The sequence below is a fragment of the Physcomitrium patens genome, chromosome 10 (genome assembly GCF_059467195.1).
Source record: "Physcomitrium patens ecotype Gransden chromosome 10, ASM5946719v1, whole genome shotgun sequence".
NCBI lineage: Eukaryota > Viridiplantae > Streptophyta > Bryopsida > Funariales > Funariaceae > Physcomitrium > Physcomitrium patens.
The window spans coordinates 12,160,066-12,179,158 of record NC_143419.1 but is presented as its reverse complement, the minus strand read 5'-3'; the positions used below and the strand labels follow the sequence as shown (position 1 = coordinate 12,179,158).

At 38.2% G+C, this 19,093-nt stretch overlaps 2 protein-coding genes and 2 long non-coding RNA genes across 6 annotated transcripts; 1 reads left to right on the top strand and 3 right to left on the bottom strand.

The window, feature by feature from the left end:
• Positions 1–496: 496 nt before the first annotated feature.
• On the bottom strand, positions 497–5,991 carry LOC112287403 (protein DETOXIFICATION 17). 2 transcript variants are annotated; one of them, XM_073536544.2, is made up of 11 exons: positions 5,743–5,991; positions 5,335–5,499; positions 3,817–4,374; positions 3,171–3,718; positions 2,744–2,830; positions 2,520–2,576; positions 2,053–2,291; positions 1,570–1,688; positions 1,249–1,335; positions 1,051–1,122; positions 497–842 (listed from the first exon to the last, which is right to left on the bottom strand). In XM_073536544.2, the coding sequence occupies exons 3-11, from the start codon at positions 4,171–4,173 to the stop codon at positions 783–785; spliced, it is 1,626 nt and encodes a 541-aa protein (XP_073392645.1). In that variant the 5' UTR covers positions 4,174–4,374; positions 5,335–5,499; positions 5,743–5,991; the 3' UTR covers positions 497–782. The 2 variants fall into 2 exon arrangements, with proteins under 2 accessions (XP_073392645.1, XP_073392646.1); XM_073536545.2 differs by lacking the exon at positions 5,743–5,991 and adding an exon at positions 5,599–5,727.
• Positions 5,992–7,476: 1,485 nt separating this feature from the next.
• LOC149988287 (uncharacterized) lies at positions 7,477–9,206 on the bottom strand. 2 transcript variants are annotated; one of them, XR_016505185.1, is made up of 3 exons: positions 8,847–9,206; positions 7,965–8,092; positions 7,477–7,603 (listed from the first exon to the last, which is right to left on the bottom strand). It is a non-coding gene; the product is annotated as an uncharacterized LOC149988287 (long non-coding RNA). The 2 variants fall into 2 exon arrangements; XR_016505184.1 differs by having other exon boundaries at positions 7,477–7,549; positions 8,847–9,205.
• On the top strand, positions 7,592–8,351 carry LOC149988288 (uncharacterized). The gene is made up of 2 exons (XR_016505183.1): positions 7,592–7,777; positions 7,923–8,351. It is a non-coding gene; the product is annotated as an uncharacterized LOC149988288 (long non-coding RNA).
• Positions 9,207–14,412: 5,206 nt separating the features above from the next.
• On the bottom strand, positions 14,413–14,970 carry LOC112287378 (putative fatty acyl-CoA reductase 5). Its single transcript, XM_090253946.1, has 2 exons — positions 14,743–14,970; positions 14,413–14,550 (listed from the first exon to the last, which is right to left on the bottom strand). The coding sequence occupies exons 1-2, from the start codon at positions 14,968–14,970 to the stop codon at positions 14,413–14,415; spliced, it is 366 nt and encodes a 121-aa protein (XP_090110072.1).
• Positions 14,971–19,093: the final 4,123 nt, after the last annotated feature.

Sequence of the window (19,093 nt, the reverse complement as noted above, 5' to 3'; positions counted from 1 at the left end):
TTTTGTATCAGTTATTGTTAAATCATTCGGCATGTATTCAGAACATATTGTACTATTATAAAGAATAGGTTTCTCTTTTTGACAGTGCTTTATTTGAAAAAGAAAGAAAATAGAAAATATAAAATTAGAAATTTAAGTACATCACTATCATTTGAAAAAACTTTATCATTTTATTTTTAATTTGAATATTTTTTAGAACTATTTTTGAGAATGTTATAAACTAAATACTTCAAAACTTGTAAGTTCAACGAATGGCAACATCTTCTATGACTCGATCAATACAACACCTATGGTATTACTTCCAAGTGCTTTCCTTGACTTTTAAAGTTTTAGTGACCTTTGTATAGCTACTCCTACTGAAGTAACAATTGAAAAGATTGATACACGGTTGATATATTATTAAAGATCTTCAAGGTTGAAGAATGCAGCCCTAGATTGACAAAACAACCTACACAAAGAGATATCAACTACCCAATTTGAGAGTGAGACTCTGAAATGGATAATTTAGAATAGATTCATTTTGAAGGGCCTCACAACATGATATGATTGCTGTATCTTGTTCTGCTCATGACACCTGAGAGCATTCAGGAGCTAAAGCAAAACTCAATTGTGGCAGATTTCTGTAACACCTAGACGTTTGCTTCTGAGCAGTTGCATTGTACAATTTATATACCGTATTTCTGTACACTTGATCCACTAAGTCAGATGGACTACCTAGTGTGCATAATGCATGCTACCTCTTTCAAAGAGTTCTTCAATAAACGTGGAGAGCTAGAGCTCATCTATGATTGGGTGGAGAATCTTTGATTGTCTTCCAGTGAACGGCTGTCCTCTAGAAGTGGCTGCAACGAAGAAAACCACGTTATCAGAACGCTCTGAACATGACCCATGTAAGAATTTTTCATCGAATCAAATACCAGTTTCCAAGTATCCATTCACAAACAGAAGTTATTTCCAAGGTGCAACAATACAGCTCGCGAATGTAATGACTAGCTTCAAATGCACTGGTCTCTGATAGAGCTATAGCGTGTACTTGATTGACATACGCACCTTTGTCACAGGTGGTGCCAAGATCGGTAGCCGTGAATCGAAGGAAAGTGATCGCAGCATGGCTTCCTCTGCCTGCAACCAAAAGTAGCCAAAATGATTAATCAGACTAATTACTTATCTTCATTTATCGAAAATTTCTCTCACAAGGCTACATCAAACGTCCTTTAGATGGCAATAGAGTTTAGGTTGGGCTCGCACCAGTTGATCCCAGCTTGTACATAGAATGATATACATGAAGCATATTACTTGTATCACAAGGCCACAACCCATACCCAGCCATAATCCCTAAAATGCCAAACAAAACAGTTCAATATCAGCACCACATACTGCAGTCGTTGTCTACTAATTCTGGTTGGAAGGAAATAGCAGTTTCTGACAAAGTTTCTCAAATGTTGCGCAAGTTGGCAACCAAATATTTTGTATAGCACTGAACACCGTTGAACATAAAACACGGCTTTCCAACTATCATTAAACGGAGTATTTGACCACAATCAGAGTTGTTGGACGCTGTGAACATACCCATGAGTCAGAACGGAACACAAAGACCGAGATGAAGGCAACAGGTAATCCAATGGCGTAGTAGGCTCCCAAGTTGGCAATAGCACCAGTTCGTTGGAATCCAATACCTCTTACCACTCCTACAAACCAGGAAGAATGTGTCAGGTACATGGCAATTCGTTGCTGATAATTTCCAGCGTGACTGTCAACTCTTCTTAATCTCTGCAAAAATATTGTCAGTCTCGAACATTTTATGTTTATGACGAAGATAAGTGAAGCATTCAACAACTGTCCACACTCCAAAGAACCGGGGCTGCAAACAATGCTAAAGAAACGTTAAACAAAATTGTTTTCAAACTTTCTTCGTGTTATTCTATCCAAATTCTAAGTAATAACTATCGTACTCAATTAACTCACTTGGAGTAAGCATAACCTTGTTAATATTTCGAAAGACTTAAAAGATCACCTATGGAAAATTGAACAACCCAAACACTGCCCACATACCTGACAGAATGGCCCCAATGCCATAAAGAATCGCAAGTATTGCGAGGTGAGGTGCATCATGGGCTACATGATTCACCACTTCGAAGTCGTTAGTAAATGCCCATCCCCAAACATCACGGAGTGAGTAAATGAGACTAGCCATTACACAACCATAGACTATCCCAAGGGCCACGGATACAGCCACAACCAAGCGTGCAGAATGCGCCTTCCCTGCTCCCAACTCATTTGAAACTCTCACGCTGCAAAACCAGCAAGCACTTTTAAGAGGACCAGATTGGTGTGCTCATTCGATGATCCGTATCGTCTTGACGGGAACAAAACTACTTCATTTGATGAAAAAATATCATGCAGATGCTTAAATTCTTTTCAAACATAACTTTCATCCATCCAATTTACTCACCCTAGGACAGATAAACGACCTTAAATTAACACAGTGTCTCAGGCATTCGAACATCCAAAAAAATTACCTCGTTGCAGAGCCGAATGCAAGCGTAGTCATATTCGCCAATGACAATAGCCCCATACTGAAAATATTAGCAACTTGACTCCGTTAGTTTGCTGCAGATCTATCGGCCCCAAATTTTACAATCACATATTTGACTCAAAAAATATTTTGCATTGGTGCACCTAGATTAAGCAAAAGTACAGAAAAGAACTGAAATTTAAATGAGCAAAGTGCCAGGCGACTAACCAAATGGCAAAAGAAGAGATATTTAGTTTGGAGTTCGGAAGCACCCCCGCCAGAAACGTCAAAATTTCAAACGACCAGTGTTCCAAACTGTTTCATCAAAGAGAACAACACCTCAAAATCGTTAGGTGATTTTATTCAATTTCTGTGGCAGAAGTGAAACTGAGTCATACGCAAACCTTGGTAGATTTGCGTATTACTCCGAACTTCTTCGTACAAAAGATTATGAACAACAAGTTCGATTTTCCGTATGGTGCCGATTTCAGCATGTTTTGCTCGACGAGGTTGATGTACCTTCCTAAAGAAAAAGTAACCTTGGGGGAAATACACCATCAATACCAGGGACGGCTACTTTAAGAGTTTCGAATTGAAACTATAAAGATGCTTAAGCCACCAAATATATAGGATCAAGTGAGAACGAAATACATACCACATCATTGTCGCGGACGGTAGAGCGAGGCTAAAAAACTCCCCGAGTTCTTGAAATGCGTCCCAGGAGAAAGAAGAGAAAGTCTTCTCAAATCGTGGTGAAAATCTTATAAACGCAAAGCAAAAGCTCAAATCAATGAGCATAGAAATGTTGGTGGCTAACGCTGCACCTTTGTAGCCCACGTTGAGTTTGTCGATAATGAACCAGCAGAGTGGCACATGGAACAAAACAGTCATCGCCGAGCACACCATTAACTCAAACACCGCCCCCTGCGTCTGAAAGAATTTGATGACTGGAAAAAAAATTGAGTACAAAATTAAGATTGGGTATAACCAGAACGCGTAGGTGTGTGCAGCATGGGCAATTTCAGGATCCTGGCCCATGGCCACAAGGATGCGTTCCATGTTAAGCCAAATGAGGGCGATGGGTACAGCTGCACAAACTGTGAGGAAGAAAGCAGCACGTTGCAAGTAGATCCCAAGCAAGTGATACTGCTTTGCACCGTATGCTTGCCCGCATAGCGTCTCAAGGGCGCTGGACAATCCTGCCTGCGAGCACAAATTTAGAGGTCAAAGATACATATGATGGAACATATTTCATCAGTATCTATGCAAAAGTTCCAAGCGATATAGGTTAGTGTAATTACCAACACGGTGAATCCCGTCAGGCTGCAGAAGGTGTTGGCCAACGTCACTGCAGCCAGGGGGAACGATCCAAGATGACCGACGTAGATTGTTGCAGCCATGGCCATAATATAATGCAACATATACATGACCATGATAGGACCAGCTAGCCAGCACTGCTCTCGAACCTCTCCCCACACCCACTGAGAGGTGGCCTTCTCCTCAGGGTCGTGGCTCACTGGGTTGTTTCCGAGTCCATCACTTAAGGGCCGAGTGACAGCAATATAATTTTCTGCAATGGTGAACACGGCGGGGGTAATAGGTGGAGGATTCAATTCCCCGTTTATGAGCGGCTCCGTGAATTCTTTGCCAATCGTCATCTTACACTACAATCACTGAGCCGAAAGAAAATGGAGCTTTTGTTGTGAGAGGTGAAGTGTCGACGAGGCGAAATGAATTGGAAGACGTTTGTGGCTTGCGTAGTCCTCAGTTCATCAATGAGCAAAAGCACATGCTAACATTATTGCAGCAGAATTCAGTTGACCATTCGTCTTAAGCTTTCAAGACGTACTTCGTAGTCCCTAAAAATACCGGCCGAGGTGGTGAGTTAAGGAAAAGTCTTGATAAAGCACTTGAAAGACTAAAACCACCACAAATTCAGGTTAGCACAGCCACATTCCCCATGTGTTGAAATTGTATATTTTGGGAATACAAGTCTAATGTAAAAGATGGAGTGCCAATGAGCGACGGCAGCTCTGGTTGTTCACCCATCCCCAGAAGTGTAGGAACAACAAGATCGAAGCCTTTTCGGTTCTTAACGATATGAGATATCAAGGCAATCCTTCCCCCACTAAAATAAACTTATCACACGAAAAAAAAAGGTTCACATAGAGGTGAAGAAATCAGGAGGTTTGCGACTTCTGGAAACTGATCAGCATTACAAATCACAAAAACGTTTTCTCTCAGAATCAAGTTTTCTTATTCAATAGGGTTAGAACATGTTGCAACAATTTTTCTAATCCTCGTCTGTACACTTTAAGGTGAAGAACGAAGCTTGATAAAAAGTAAAAAAATATAAATACACTGCAGTCGTATTCACCAGAATCAAAGGTCAAATAGAGTTTCGAGAGCGGAAGGTTCACGTTTAGCGTACACTTGCATCATGGTAAGGAGACACGCCTGCGACTACTTAGTTCTGTAGAACCCATGCAAAAGGACAAAGAAGCCGAGGCATGCCCACATAAAGCACAATCAGACTCAGAGAATACTCCCGAAATAACCTATGAGAGCAGTGTTAGTATGGAAATATAGGAATCCAAGTCCACCAGAGCTAGCGAAGAGACCAACCCCACCCACATCCGATATTGTCTCGGCTCTTTTCCGTACACACACTCCCAGCGCACCGAAAGCTGAAAAAGCACGCTCGCCGACTGTTCAAGTTACGAGGATTCTGCAACATCGTACAGGAGGGCCGACAAGGCAAAATTACCCTCGTATAACACTACAGCATTTCAAACCAAAGTCTAACCATAGTCCCTCACCATTGACATTCACCGCTGAGTCGACGACGTATCCCAAGAAACCGTCAAACGAGTCCCGAAAACAATGCCAGTTGCAAGACCGATCCCGCCAGCAGTAGCGCCACTCCACAAACCTCAGCGTCGGCACGATCCGTCACTAAACCCCCAAGGGTTCAATCGCAAGAACTGCAACAAACACCGAAACCATGCACAAATTTGTTCAATCCCGTCGCGCAGAGAAGCCATGCACGAGACTATAAGCGGTGCGTCATGACACGTTCCCACCTCTCCCAGCTATTAGAAATGAATTTCCTTGACGTAATGTACGTCGAAAGCATGACCCACCCAATGATATAAACAAAGGAGGAGGAAATAAAGGCAGAGACAGAGGCAAAAAGCACAGCGGCGTAGCGACTGATTAGCCCACACCTTAATAATCCTGTGCATGGTTGCCACCTCCAGCTGAAAGGAATTCTTGATTTGAATTAATGGGATTAGGGAAAACGCCGCAATGGGTGAGATGGGTTCCAAACCGTGCGATGGCATAGGTGACGTCCACCAGGTTCTCCCCTCTTGCATGCGAGCCAGCCATGCATGTCATCGCTCCTTTGTCACTCGCTTGCCGCTGCATTGCCAACTCAAATCGCCGCAAAATACACCATCGCACACACAGCGACAGTTGCGCGACTCCCTCCGCGATCCGAGATGAGGCCACTTTCGTCGAGCGTGCGTTGACGTGGCACCTATCCACGGCAGCTGCGCAGTCAAACCCCTCCAGCTGGACTCTTTTCTGCCACGTGGAGTGCTCCCACCGGGTATGCTTTTTCGTCGGCGGGGGGGGGGCAGAGGGAAATGGACGTTATCGCGATTTGCCAAGTCAGCGCTTTTTCTCATTTGGAACCGTCGTGGTCTCAGGACGCATTCACACCGTGGAGGCGGAGTTGGTAGTCCCCGAATGTTCCTGGACTCCTAAACCCCAAGTTTGTGTGTTCTTTTCGGAAAGAGAAATTGAAAATTACCTCTTTGTTGCTTTCTATCCTGATCTCCTTCTTTTTATTTCATTGTTGGGGTGGTCGAGTTTTTGTGAAGTAGAAACTACTTTTAATTCAAAACTGTTTGTGTTATCCTAAACTCCTTTGTCTGTTTCCATTTATTGAGTTTTTTTTGTGTTTTTGTGACGAAGCAGAAACTGCTTTTTTACATTAAATCTGTTTGTGTATACTTGTCCATGTGGATGTGAATCTCATCGAATAGGCTTTTTCTTTTTCTTTTTTCTTTTTCCTTTTCCTTCTGAGTTTTGTTTTTTTGACTGGGGATGGGATGTGTGACACACAACATGTTAAATGTGTGTTGAGGTTGTATAATGCAAAATGAACTGGAAGCGTGCAAAATGGCTTGCACTTGGTGCCCTGAAGGTGGGCATCACCATTCATTCCACTATTGGAAAATGGTGGTTGTCATGAGATGGTTCCCCTTGAATTTGTTCCTATGGGATTTCTGGTCTTGCCCACATGATGAATTGCAATTTAATTTTATTAATATTTTTTCTTTAAGGAAATTTGGATTCATTAGTGGAAACAAGGGCTTCATTTAACATCGGCAAGTTTGGAGGTGTGTTGTTGAGGTTGGCTGCATGATGGTAACTTCAAGCTATTGGTAAAATTGACTTTTAATTAATGTTGATTGAACTCTCATTGTTTCATACATGAATTTAAAACTACAAGAAAGAAAACTAAAATATTAAAAAATTAAAATTTTTGATTAAAAAAAATGCTGAATATTAAACATCAAAATGACAAAAAAAAAAAAAAAAAAAAAAACACAAATTTGTCACTCCAATTTTTTTAGTTCTGGTTTTAGTTTTATTTTGAAAATATTTATTCAAGTAAACAACTGAAAGGCACTTTTCTTAACTTCCAGGTCAATTTGACTTGCAATTATATAAAATGTAGCAGTTGAAATTATTAGTTGCATATACAATCTTTGTGGACATATTTTAGGATTCAAATACTTAATTGGAATCGCTATTTATCACAGTCTACTAATTTTAGTGAAAGCTGTACATGTAGATAGTTTTTTCTTGTACAAAATAATTTTACACAAATAATATATAATGAAAAGCATGATGAAAAGCATAATTACTAATTCATGAGAATATTCATATAAGATAGTGACAATGTTATTTTAAATTTTCATTTAAAAATAGGTACAATGAAGTCATCCTCCGTGAGCGCAACTGCAAATCAGGCAGTGAATCAATCATTCAGCTTGGAAATTCAGATCTGATAACCTGAAGATTGAAAACTGAAATCATGTGAAGATACCCACTTGGCTTTGACATTGATTACTGTTTTCACAGATTGATGACCATTTGTGTTGGTGTTCTGAGATGGGATAAGGTAGGTGAGAGCTTTTGCAACAGCGAGTGTTGAAATATTGATGGTGAACTCATCTAATTTACCAGGTGAAGATCTGGACGATGCTCTAATCACTCGACCACTAGTGTTTTCAATACGAGAAGACGAATTGCATGAAGGTAGGGGATGCCTGGAACGCACAAGACTTTCTCCAGGCCGAATGACTTATTAGGGTTATCCATTCTTGTGCAGGAATAGCAGAGCTCAGTGATGAGATGATCCAAGTGAGATTACCTTCGGCATCAGCAACGTCAACAACGTTCTTCATGATGTCCAAACCTTCACAAAACTCTTCGCCTTCTAGCCCCTATGCAGATGTATCACCCCCATCGATTTCCTTCAGCTCCCAGCGCATAACTTGCCTGCCCAAGTCGTCAATCACAATTTTCTTTGGAAAGTAACTACGGGAGGCATGGGGAATTCATCCGTGAGTTAAAGATTTAGAAACCAATAAACTGCTGATAAGGCATATATGTACTGAGCTCTGCTCTTGAATACATTCAAAGTAAACGGGTGATAAACAATTTTAATTCAAAGTTCAATAAAAGGTAAGGGAATGAAGTAATAAAAGAGGGAGGTAGCAAAGAGCCTCAAAAAAAGAAAAGATAAATGAAAAAATACAAGAAATAAGGAATGACCCTGCTCTTCTTGGAGGCATCAGCCTTAAGACCCAATTTGTTTTGATATATTGTTTATGTTAGGATTGTCTATTGATGAGTTTACTGTTTGGAAAAAGTAGACATTATCATTGTAAAATATCACTCTCATCATACGCCACCCGGATTAACAATCTTCACTCTGAACCTTACTCTTAAAATTGACAAAAACATGAAAAGATTCTCCAAACACATTCATGTTAGAACAGACATTATTTACAAGCACAGGTGATTGAGCCAAATTGCACAGCACAACTAGTTGCATGAGGGGAGAAACTTAGTGTGGTTGGAAAGATAGAGCAAGTTAACGTCTAATTTATACCAATCATGGGGAAATTAATACAGTCAATCCAGGGAAGGCGAAGAACAAAAAAATAAATAAGACAGAAAAAGAAAAAGCAAAAAACCAGAAAATCTGAACTAAACCAAACTAGAGACCAAAAGCAGGACTGGTCGTCACTTTGACTTGCAGCACAGATTGCAGCACGAATCGGTGCCCAGAAAGTGAGCGCTTCTATGGTCCCCCTCACCCTCCCTGCCTTCGGCGTTGCTCCAGAACGTTCAGGAAATCCGCGACCTGTCTGAAAAAAGGATAGAGAGTGATGGTAACAATCCATATCAGAATGAAAGTCGCCCACAGGTGAATAATCCACAATCCCATAGTCACAGCGGAGAAATGAGACGAAGGGGATCGACAAAACAGAGAGACAATCTCATGAGAAACCCTCCTCCGAAGGGGTCACAATCTTCCCATCCCCAAGACAAATTTCAAACCTTCAAAACAGCACGAGATGCAATGGGTGCCTTCCAAACACGATTCTGTGGGTACAAGCCCCAACCCACCTCAACAGCACCCTCATGAATCTCCCCTTCCTGCACCACTGCGCCTCACCACCACCAACGCGAGCTCCGTCGTCACCACCCAACTCGTGAAACATCACGAACGTCGTCTCAATCAAACTGGAGCTCTGGTTCTACGTGCCGTAAGAGTGCCCACAGCGAGGCGTGCAGTCTGCCTCCAGTCAGGATCGATCCCAAGACCTGATTTCATCCTCGAGTCCAGAGTCTTGACTGCATGCATGCCCCCCAGAGCTCGAATAATTTTTCATCAAAAGTGAAGCAAAAGTGAAGTTCACATGGCTTTAACAGAACCATTGCCATGCCAATTCACATGACAATAAAAGTGTCTTGAAATGTCCAAGAGCACTAAGAGTAAGGAAATACTTTGCACAACATCATGATTGAATGTTGCTCAAAACATCTTTGGAAGTTGTTCATAAAACCTAAGAAGGTGCCCAATTGCAACCAATCTATGTAGAGAGTTCACATTGTTACAACATAATCCACAAGGAGAAGAAGGATGCTAGCAGACAAGCAAATGTCAGGTGGGCTTTGTGTAGGGAGATGCACGATGGAGTTGTGATTGCATTAATTAGTATAGTGCATGTGTGTTTTGCAGACCTACCCTCTACTGCTCCAAGTCTTTACAAAGGTAAAGAAATCCCTTCCTTTTGGGACGTTGACATAGCTTGCATTCTCAATTTGTAGGCAACAAGATTGTAGGTGGTTTTCATGTTTGGTGTGCAAGTGTTTGGAGTGAGTGAGGCACATGGAGTGTCCAGTGTGTTGCACAATGGGGGGCACCACATTGTCAAAGACTTTATTTGAAGAAAAGAACCAAATGACAAGATTCAAATTTACACATGGTGGAATGCTACTTTGGTGGAGCTAACTCACCTTGTAAAGATGGTTCAAAAGTTTGGAAGTCATGAGAAATAAAGAAGATGCTTCTATGTGGAGAAGCCCTACCATATACATGGCCGCAAATTGAAGCAACTCTATACTTTGTTTGCTCCTATGTGAGTAGCTCTTTGCTTGCTTCTATAGTAGCATGGTGGCACATCTCACTTGTGGTGTGTGTTTAAGAATGATATGTTTTCAACTCTTTTAGAATTATAGTATGACATTATATTTAGAAAAATCAATCATGTAAATCACTTAACAATATGTCATTAAGATGAACAAAGAAGATTAAGAGGATGTCAAATTCGTAGCTTTGGAAGAGATGTTGAAGGAAGCTCATGACCACTATGTCATATTTTTTGGCTCTATTTGGGATTTATTACAAAATCATCCTATTGGAAATTAAGCTCACAATAGCTTACATGCATTGTTTCATGATTATCTTATGAGCAAGATTCACTTATTATTCCTAGATTTTTTTTTGTTCAAATTTTTGTATGTTTATAAACTTGGTTTAGAGTTTACTCTAAATCTTAAATCCTAAACCTTACAGTGGTGTCTATATGAGTGGATTTGTTCAAAGTGTCATCTATCTTTTTATATCCACCTATTTTAATATTTATCATGATATTTTATTTTATTTTATTCAAACTTTACAAGTCTATTCTTCTAAGTTCTAATAGCCGCTACAAAAGCCATTATTCCAAGGTGTAGTTCTACTGTTGTATAAAGCCTTTTGTATAAGCTTCTAAAAAGTGGATCACAAGACCCTCTAATATTATATTCTCTTTGTTGATGCTTTTTAGAAAGTACTCAACAATCAAAACTTGAAGCAATTGAAAAAAACAATAAACAATCAATTGACTGAAGAGGTGAAAATAAAAAAATCCTTGATTTGTGCTTTTGGTTTTTTTTGGAGCAATTAATTCAATTCATTTACAATTAAAAGAATATATTTTATATATAGAAGAGAATTTGTGTGGTTTACTTAGTTTGATTGCAATTAGATTACAACCAATGTTTGATAAGTTGACCATATCTATGACTGGAGATTGTTGAAGAAAATCATCAACAGCAAAAACTCAATACTATAGTAGGTCTTTTAAGTGACATAGAGCTTCTGTGGATAAAAATTCATTTTAGAGATGATATAGATTATAAACATAAGATTTGACAATGATTTCAGAATGATGGTTTTACAATATAATAACATATATATTTGATGTTGCCATAAAAACTTCTATGGTGTTTGTTGTTTTCTATCTCTAATAATATAAAATCTATTGTAATTTTTTTGTATATTATCTTCTTTTGCTTAATAGAATCCATAGGTCTTGATTTATGAAAATATTTTTTTTGATGGCAAATGTTAGCTCTTTTTATACAAAAGTTATATATTTTCAAAGAACATACACATTAAAATCTGTAGATTTGTATTAAGTGTCTTAATAATTTATAGAAATATATTACATAGTAAGTTTTATGAATGGAAACTTTTATTTTTAGATTTTTCATATGAATATTAAATTTATTATTAGTTGTTTGAAAGTTACCAATAATCTCTATGCTGATAGAAGGAGAACTTTTTTAAAAAAAAAAAAAAAAAAAAAAAAAATCCATGCTAAAAAATTGTTGTAATCATAAACAAGATAACCAAAAACCATTAGTACTAAGCTATGGATTAATGATTTCTAAATTTAATATATTACTTCAAGTTAAGAGATTCCTTGAAAAACATTACATACAATTAATACTTAAATGCCTACAATGGCAATCCAATGTAATGAAAATATTGAAGTTTTTAGAAGAGAAGAAAGGCTTTAGAGGAATAATATGAATACATGAATGATTTTTTTTAATGTTGTAGCAAAAATAAAATAAAAAATTTATGGTGGACTTATTTTGAGAACAATAGGCTGCAGCAACTAAAAAAATATTTTCTTTTTAAGCAATGACAAGTACTATGTAGCAAAGTATAGAATAGATAATTGCTATAACCAAATATACAAATGTGGTGAGACAAATTTGAATTAACATACTTTGAATTAATACTTAAATTTGTTTTCATATAATGTGAAGTATGATTTGTAAATGCATCTATTTGTAAAAGAATATTTTCTATTGTCAAGAATTTTTATAATAAAAAAGAATAATGTGCTTAAAAACTCTCTTTTTAAGAATCTTAATTCTCTTAAATATCCTAAATCTAAACAATTTTATATCCTATATTCTATTAATTCTAAAATCCATTAATCATTATCAATTTTAAACCTTTACTTTATCAACTCTAAAATCTTTATTCTATTAACTGTAAAATCAATCCTCTATCAACTCTAAAATCTATGTTCTATTAATTCTAAAATCTAAATCCTATCAATTTTAAAACCTGTTTCTTATCAACTTTGAAACCTATATTCTACTAAAATTTAAATCCTAATAATTCTAAAAAATTTAAACAAAGCCAAAAAGAAAAAAAGCCTAATCAAACTTTAAACTTCAACCAATGAACTAAACTAGACATCAACTCTTAATTGATTTGTTTCATTGGCTTTAAATTTAAAACTATGTTTTTTTTCAAATCATATATGCAATCCAAAAAATTGAGAAAAATCAAATTTACCAAAAAATAAATTTTGCAACAAAATCTCTATTAATGAATAAGAAATATCTAAAGATATCAATAATAACTGCTATAAACTAATTTCTTAATTTTCTTTGTATAAAAGTATTGCAAATAACATGATTTTAGAAAAAAATTAACTTCTTTAAGTAATAAATAAAAAAAATTAAACCACCAAAATAAATGGTGAAAATAGCATGAAATTTCAGTTTATCTTAAGGCTAAGAGTGATTAGCTATAAAAAATTTAGCTCAAGTACAATAAGTGCTGAACATTAATTGATATCATTACATACAATATAATGTAGAGGTGAACAATGTGTACGGATAAACAAATTCAAATAATCAAATTTACAAAAAAATCAATTCCAACCATCCACCACCTTCACATGCCTTTCATGCACTGCTGCACAAGTTAAGAAACTATAATACAAATTTTATATTACAAAATGATCTAAATGTTGCCATCTATACAATTGTTACTTAATCAAATATAAAAAAAATAAAGTTATAGGTTAAATTTTTTGTTGTAGATTTCGAATATGAACTCTGGTATTTTCTGTAGGCACTATACTATAATTTGATTTATAAGCACAATGTTTTCTTCATATTAACTCCACTTTAAATATTTTTGGTGTAATTACAAAGATAAATAAATTAATCACACAAATATTGACTTTGTTATTTCTTGACTTTTAGTTCTTTTTAATCAATAATCTAATAAAAGGTCTATACCATGTTTATTTACGTTTATTTTTTAAAAATGTATGCTAATATATAGAACCACTAATTAAGATTATTTAAAATTATGCCACATTGGAATTTGGATTAAAAGTTAAAAATTACTATAATATTTTCAAGTTAGATATAATACTAAAATCCTATCCTACTCAGATATATAGAGATGTATTAATTATTAAAAATTAGTTAAATATATTTTTTAGAAATAAATTATTATTTAGTTTTTTGGAAATAAAATTAAAAACATTTTATGTTTATCAAATCAATTTTATTCAATCAATTCTTATTTACTTTGAATCAGTAAAAAATAGAAAATTTGATGTTTTAATAATAATAATAATATATATATATATATATATATATATATATATTGATAATTCCTTCATTAAGAAGCTTGTGTTTTCTGTTCCAAACCTGAAATATATAACAATGTCCATGTATAATGTTAGTACTCCTAATTATATGAAAATAAACTTCAACAAGTTTCTTATAATTATAATAAAATATCAATAAAAGCATCTATCTTTGAATAAAACCTTTTAATATTTCATGTAAATTTAAATTTTAAATCTACTATAATTTGTTATAATGCCATTCAACTTGCAAGCATGTTTTTTGCATAAAGATATGAATTTTTTTTTGTCTATAATACACAAAAATTTAAAATCTTGTTGATGCGAATAAACATACTACAAATATTCTACATCTTCAAGCTATCATATTATGCATATTAAAAGAAAAGAAAAGAAAAGAAAACTGTAGATGTATTCATTTACTTTGAAAATGATAAAGTGTAATTTCGAAACGTCTGCTCTCGCTCTAAATTTCACGACCAATTTGTGCATACTCGAAAGATTAGCGTGAGTCAAACTTATGCTACATTCAAACTTCCCCGAACACTGTAGGAATTGAGAGAATAATACTCACATGCATTCATAGAAGCAAAATGGGGCATAAATCTTCGACAAGCAACCGAATTGCTCGAGTCTCTTCTCCTGTATAAAGTGTTGTCGCTTGACGGATGCATTCTCTCCCTTCACCTTTGTCACATACTTCGAAATCTGCAACAGTACAGAGCATTGTGTAGTGATTTATTTGCCTTCCAACATGCTTCTGACGCTACGTACCCATCTAGTTAGTGCTGCAAGTGAGACTAGTACAAGACCCTGATCATCGTCGTGAACCCAACTTCGCAGCCAACACAAAGACCCAGCTCTATGAAAATCATGTAGAATCAAGCAAGGTTAACTTACCTGAAGAGGGAGACGGTACATGAATGACATCATCAGGTTATAAGCTAACATATTCGGAATCAATCCCAGTCGCGGCGCTTGGATGGGTGCGCCGCTTCTGTCTACCAAGGGGTCCTTGCAGAAATGCTCCCACATGGCTTCGGTGAATTCGCTCAAAGAGAGCGGATTTTCCACCCCTGACGCCGCATGGTATACATGCAGTCCTGGTTTGTTCGCATGTTTAGCCATGACCTACAAAAGGGTGTTCACGACCAGGTCGGCTGGGATCTGATTTCGAGAAGGCGGTCAGACATATATATTCAGCTGGCATCGCACACAGCAATTGACTTGAAGTAGCATATCAAAAACGAAACTGATAAATTTCATCGTGCACATGTCCAGTACTATCCAAGTCCAGTGGTCCTTGAGGATTTCCGGGAAACGATGCCTACAGCCCTTTTCCATTCGCAATCACAATAGGATCCACCATCCTGCACACGTACTTACACAGGGGCCATATCAGCCATTAAAGGGTAAAAACTGTTGCGGCTTGTTGAAAACTTGTAGCTGCTCTTTCTAACAGGTCACCTGCTCATTCGTGACCACCAGTCGAATCGACCGAAATCAGATCTCAAACACATTGTGAGACAGTTCCGACTTACCGAAGGCCTTCAATCCAGCCAGGGAATGGTTCGGCAAGTGTACTCTCCACCACGCTAGGGCGTACCACAACCACTGGAATGTCACCGCGTACAGTGTCTATAACCATTTCGCCAACGGCCTTCGAGAATGCATAAGTATTTTTCCATCCGAAGAGATTACCCCTCCCCAAGTTAAGTTCATCACACAGGAACAAGTTATTATGTGTGATAATGTAAATGTCGATCAAACGATCGGCAGTGGTGCCCACCTTCACCGTGTCAGCATTGAACAAAAACCTCTGACTGATTTCTTCCTTTCGGTAGAGTCAGTGTCTCGGATGTGCAACAGGATTCAATGAAGTGAGTAACTCCGCAGACACATACCTAGCCATGCCAAACTCCTTCATTTTCTCGGTAATCAGTTGCCGTTGCTTGACAGCTGAGAAGGTGGATTGGCTCATCAGGTCTTCTACTTCCTGCAACGTCCTGGTACAGAGGGCAAGCTCGGATTCCAGATGCAGCTCTGGGACGGCGTCCACTAAAGGATTCATCTCTCTCGCTATTCTGCCACCCATCTTGAACGGCTTCTCGGGGGTGAATCCCTGTCTTGTGCCGTTGACGAAAGCTGCATCAGAGGAGAGGACCATGGATTAGACGAGATCATATTCTTTCAAACATGCCCTCCAACACCCTCATGTTCAGAACCGCAGAACCCGTTCGAAGAGACCCCTGAGTGCAGAGTCTCGAAAGGCATGAATCACGGTGGACACTAGTCCCACCGTTGAAATTCGTCGCTTACCAGTGGAGACATGAACGAAGAGTTGGAGTCTAGGGCAACTCCTTGCGAAGTCCAGAAGTCCACGCGGACCCTCGGCGTTGATTTTCAGTGCAACATCGTACGTACAAAAGCGTAGGAGTGAAGGATTTAAGAACTGAATTATCAGAATGGTTTCTGTAAGCTGGTCCTGGAAAGCAAAAGAGTCATCGTAGTCAGCGTAGAGCAAAAGGTTACACCGCCAAATCGGAATGGACAGAGACCAATGTCCTGGACAGAGGTCTTTGTCGTTGATTTCGTCACGATGACGTATTTATAGCAAATCATTCATATCCATTCCATATCCTAGCAGTTATTTCTCCATAACAAGCTCCATGAGGATCAATTACGGTGGTTTGAAATCCGCCACCAGTTTTTGAAGTGTTCGGGACCTCTAGTTTACCTCTGGTCGAAGTCAGTGGTTGCAGCCGAATTCACGATGACATCCACCTTCTTCGCCAGCTCCTCCGCCACGTCGTTAGCAATGCCAAGCCCATCAATGGACACGGTACCACTGACTGCTGTGAGCTTTCTTTTCATGAACCTCTCGAAACCACCTTCATGAGTTGCCCTCAGCAGGTCGAACAGTGGAGACGCGATGATCTACAAATACAAAAATTGGTCAAACATCACTTGACGATCCGCTTAACAAGTCGAGTCAAAGTGACCACAGTGCTTGATTACAGCCTAATACATGAATTTTTTTGTAACGAAAAAGGTTGAATTGATGCCATAGCAGCGCAGAAGTGAACCATACTGAAGGTTCTTCCTGGTCATCGATTCGCGGTGCAGCGCAACAGATGGCTGAGGAACTGCAGCTGTGGGAGTGCAAGATGGTATGAACAGTGAATACTGGGGAAACTTTTTGCTCATCTACACTGTGCAGCGGATTAACATATTACAATACATCTCTGCTCACATTCTAGGGCCACGACGCCGTTGCATCTATAGAGGTCAGATCTCACAGTGTGCCAAGAGGTGATGTCCTCCGCACATTGCTATCCGAACAGGTCACCCAGTATTGTAGAAAATAAACTTGCCGTCGTTATAGTTCTGACCTTGTCGTACCAGATAAGCTGACTCAGCTAATTCATTGACCTGGGTACCTACCAGTATGCCCTGAGGTGAAAGGCAGCTAAAGTGCACAACTCAAAACTGCTGCGGACCAGTTCAGACGGTGGCAAGGATAGCTACTTGGAAGAAATAATCACTTACAATGTCGTTGAGTCTGTTCTCGGCGGTGCTTGTTTCAGTCGGTTGGATGAGCAGGTACAGGTGTCCAACATCAGGTTGACATCTTCAGAGTTTCTCCACCAGAACTGCATGCAAAAAAAAACAGTGTATGAGAAACTGAGGCTGTTCAGCTCATAGTATCCAATCGCCGGGCTGTTCTGTGGTTCCGTCCCAGATTAGAGAAGCTACGCGACTACCGCGGTGAAAAAGGCTGGTCTCATGAACTCCACCCACCAGATGAACACGAATTTCATAGCAGATGTGTTATCTGCTGTTCTTGAACATGAATTCTATTCGAACATGCACAGATGTCAGAGCACAACCTTGGTTCAGCATCACTGGAAGTTGAGCTGACATGGAGTTGTCCGAAGATCAGCTGGAAGGGAACTGACAAATCCCTCTCTTTGGTTGACGAACTCACTGGCGTCAGGAATGTATCGATGTCGTTCATCAACAGTTCTAAATGCATGAGATAGGCACAGAGGGATGCTATCGAGCATGCACGTCGTCGATGCTGAGTGTAAGCTTCGTTCTCAGATAGGGTTGAGGCGAATGACTATATAGCCTCTGTAGATGACGATATTGACTGAGGACGACGATGACTCACTAATGACGACGATGACTTCCTCATGGCCACGATGGTTGATTGATGTTGAGGACCGAGTGTTGCTGATTGATTTCTTCGGCGAGACGAATTATCACTTTCGGTAACCTGAGCATGCTAGAGAGTAGCTGATTGTTGACGAATTGTTGACGAGTTTTTGATGAATTGTAGTAGAATTGTATATTTTTGTGGAGAGTTTTCTACAATCTGTGTGGCATCAGTGATAAAAACACCAATGAATCGATGAATATACATCGTCCCCATTTGGACTGATACTGGAAAACAACAAAAACCGAAAAAGCAGGTCCGATGTAACTGTTTGGAATGCTCTACACTGCAAAGGATAAGGCTCTCATTTCTGTAAAAGGAATGTGGTATTCTCGATGAAAAGTGTTTTCTTTTAGGTACGAATGAATAATCCATATTCTCTAGGTACGAATGATTCTGAATGATTGGCTGCAAATACGTCATTCTGACGAATTATGAGCCGAAGTAGAAGAATGTACTTATGTAACATGTGCATTTGTTTGACGTGTGATGTTGTATGATATGCATTTCTGACTCCTGGTGTTGTGATGCATTTGTGTGACTCTTGGTGTTGTTATGAATTTGCATTTATGTGCTTGGAATCAAGCAGAGCAAAGGATTTGGCTTCTTTCATGTTGGTCTTATTTCATATTATGTTCAGAACCAATCCAAATGGGGAAGAAGCATATTCTGCTCTGGAAAACAACCATAGATTGTTTGTACAGTGGTCTAAGTGTTGCGATTTAAACATTCCGGAATTTGGATTGTATCATCCTCAAGATTTGTTCATTACACTGATTTCCAATTCAACATGTAGAACAATTTAAATGCATCAAAGTGCAAGACATGAACAAGTGCCACTTATTTAAGAATAGGACATGTAGATTGATGAGTTCAGTTGGGATAATCACTTTGTACAAAAAAAAAAAAAAAAAAAAAAAAAAAACTATTTTTGGAAATATTGTGAATTGCAATCTATTTAACATAACATATTTCTTTTTATACTTAAAAACAAAATAAAAATGTTACTACTACTTTTTAAAATTTTCTTTT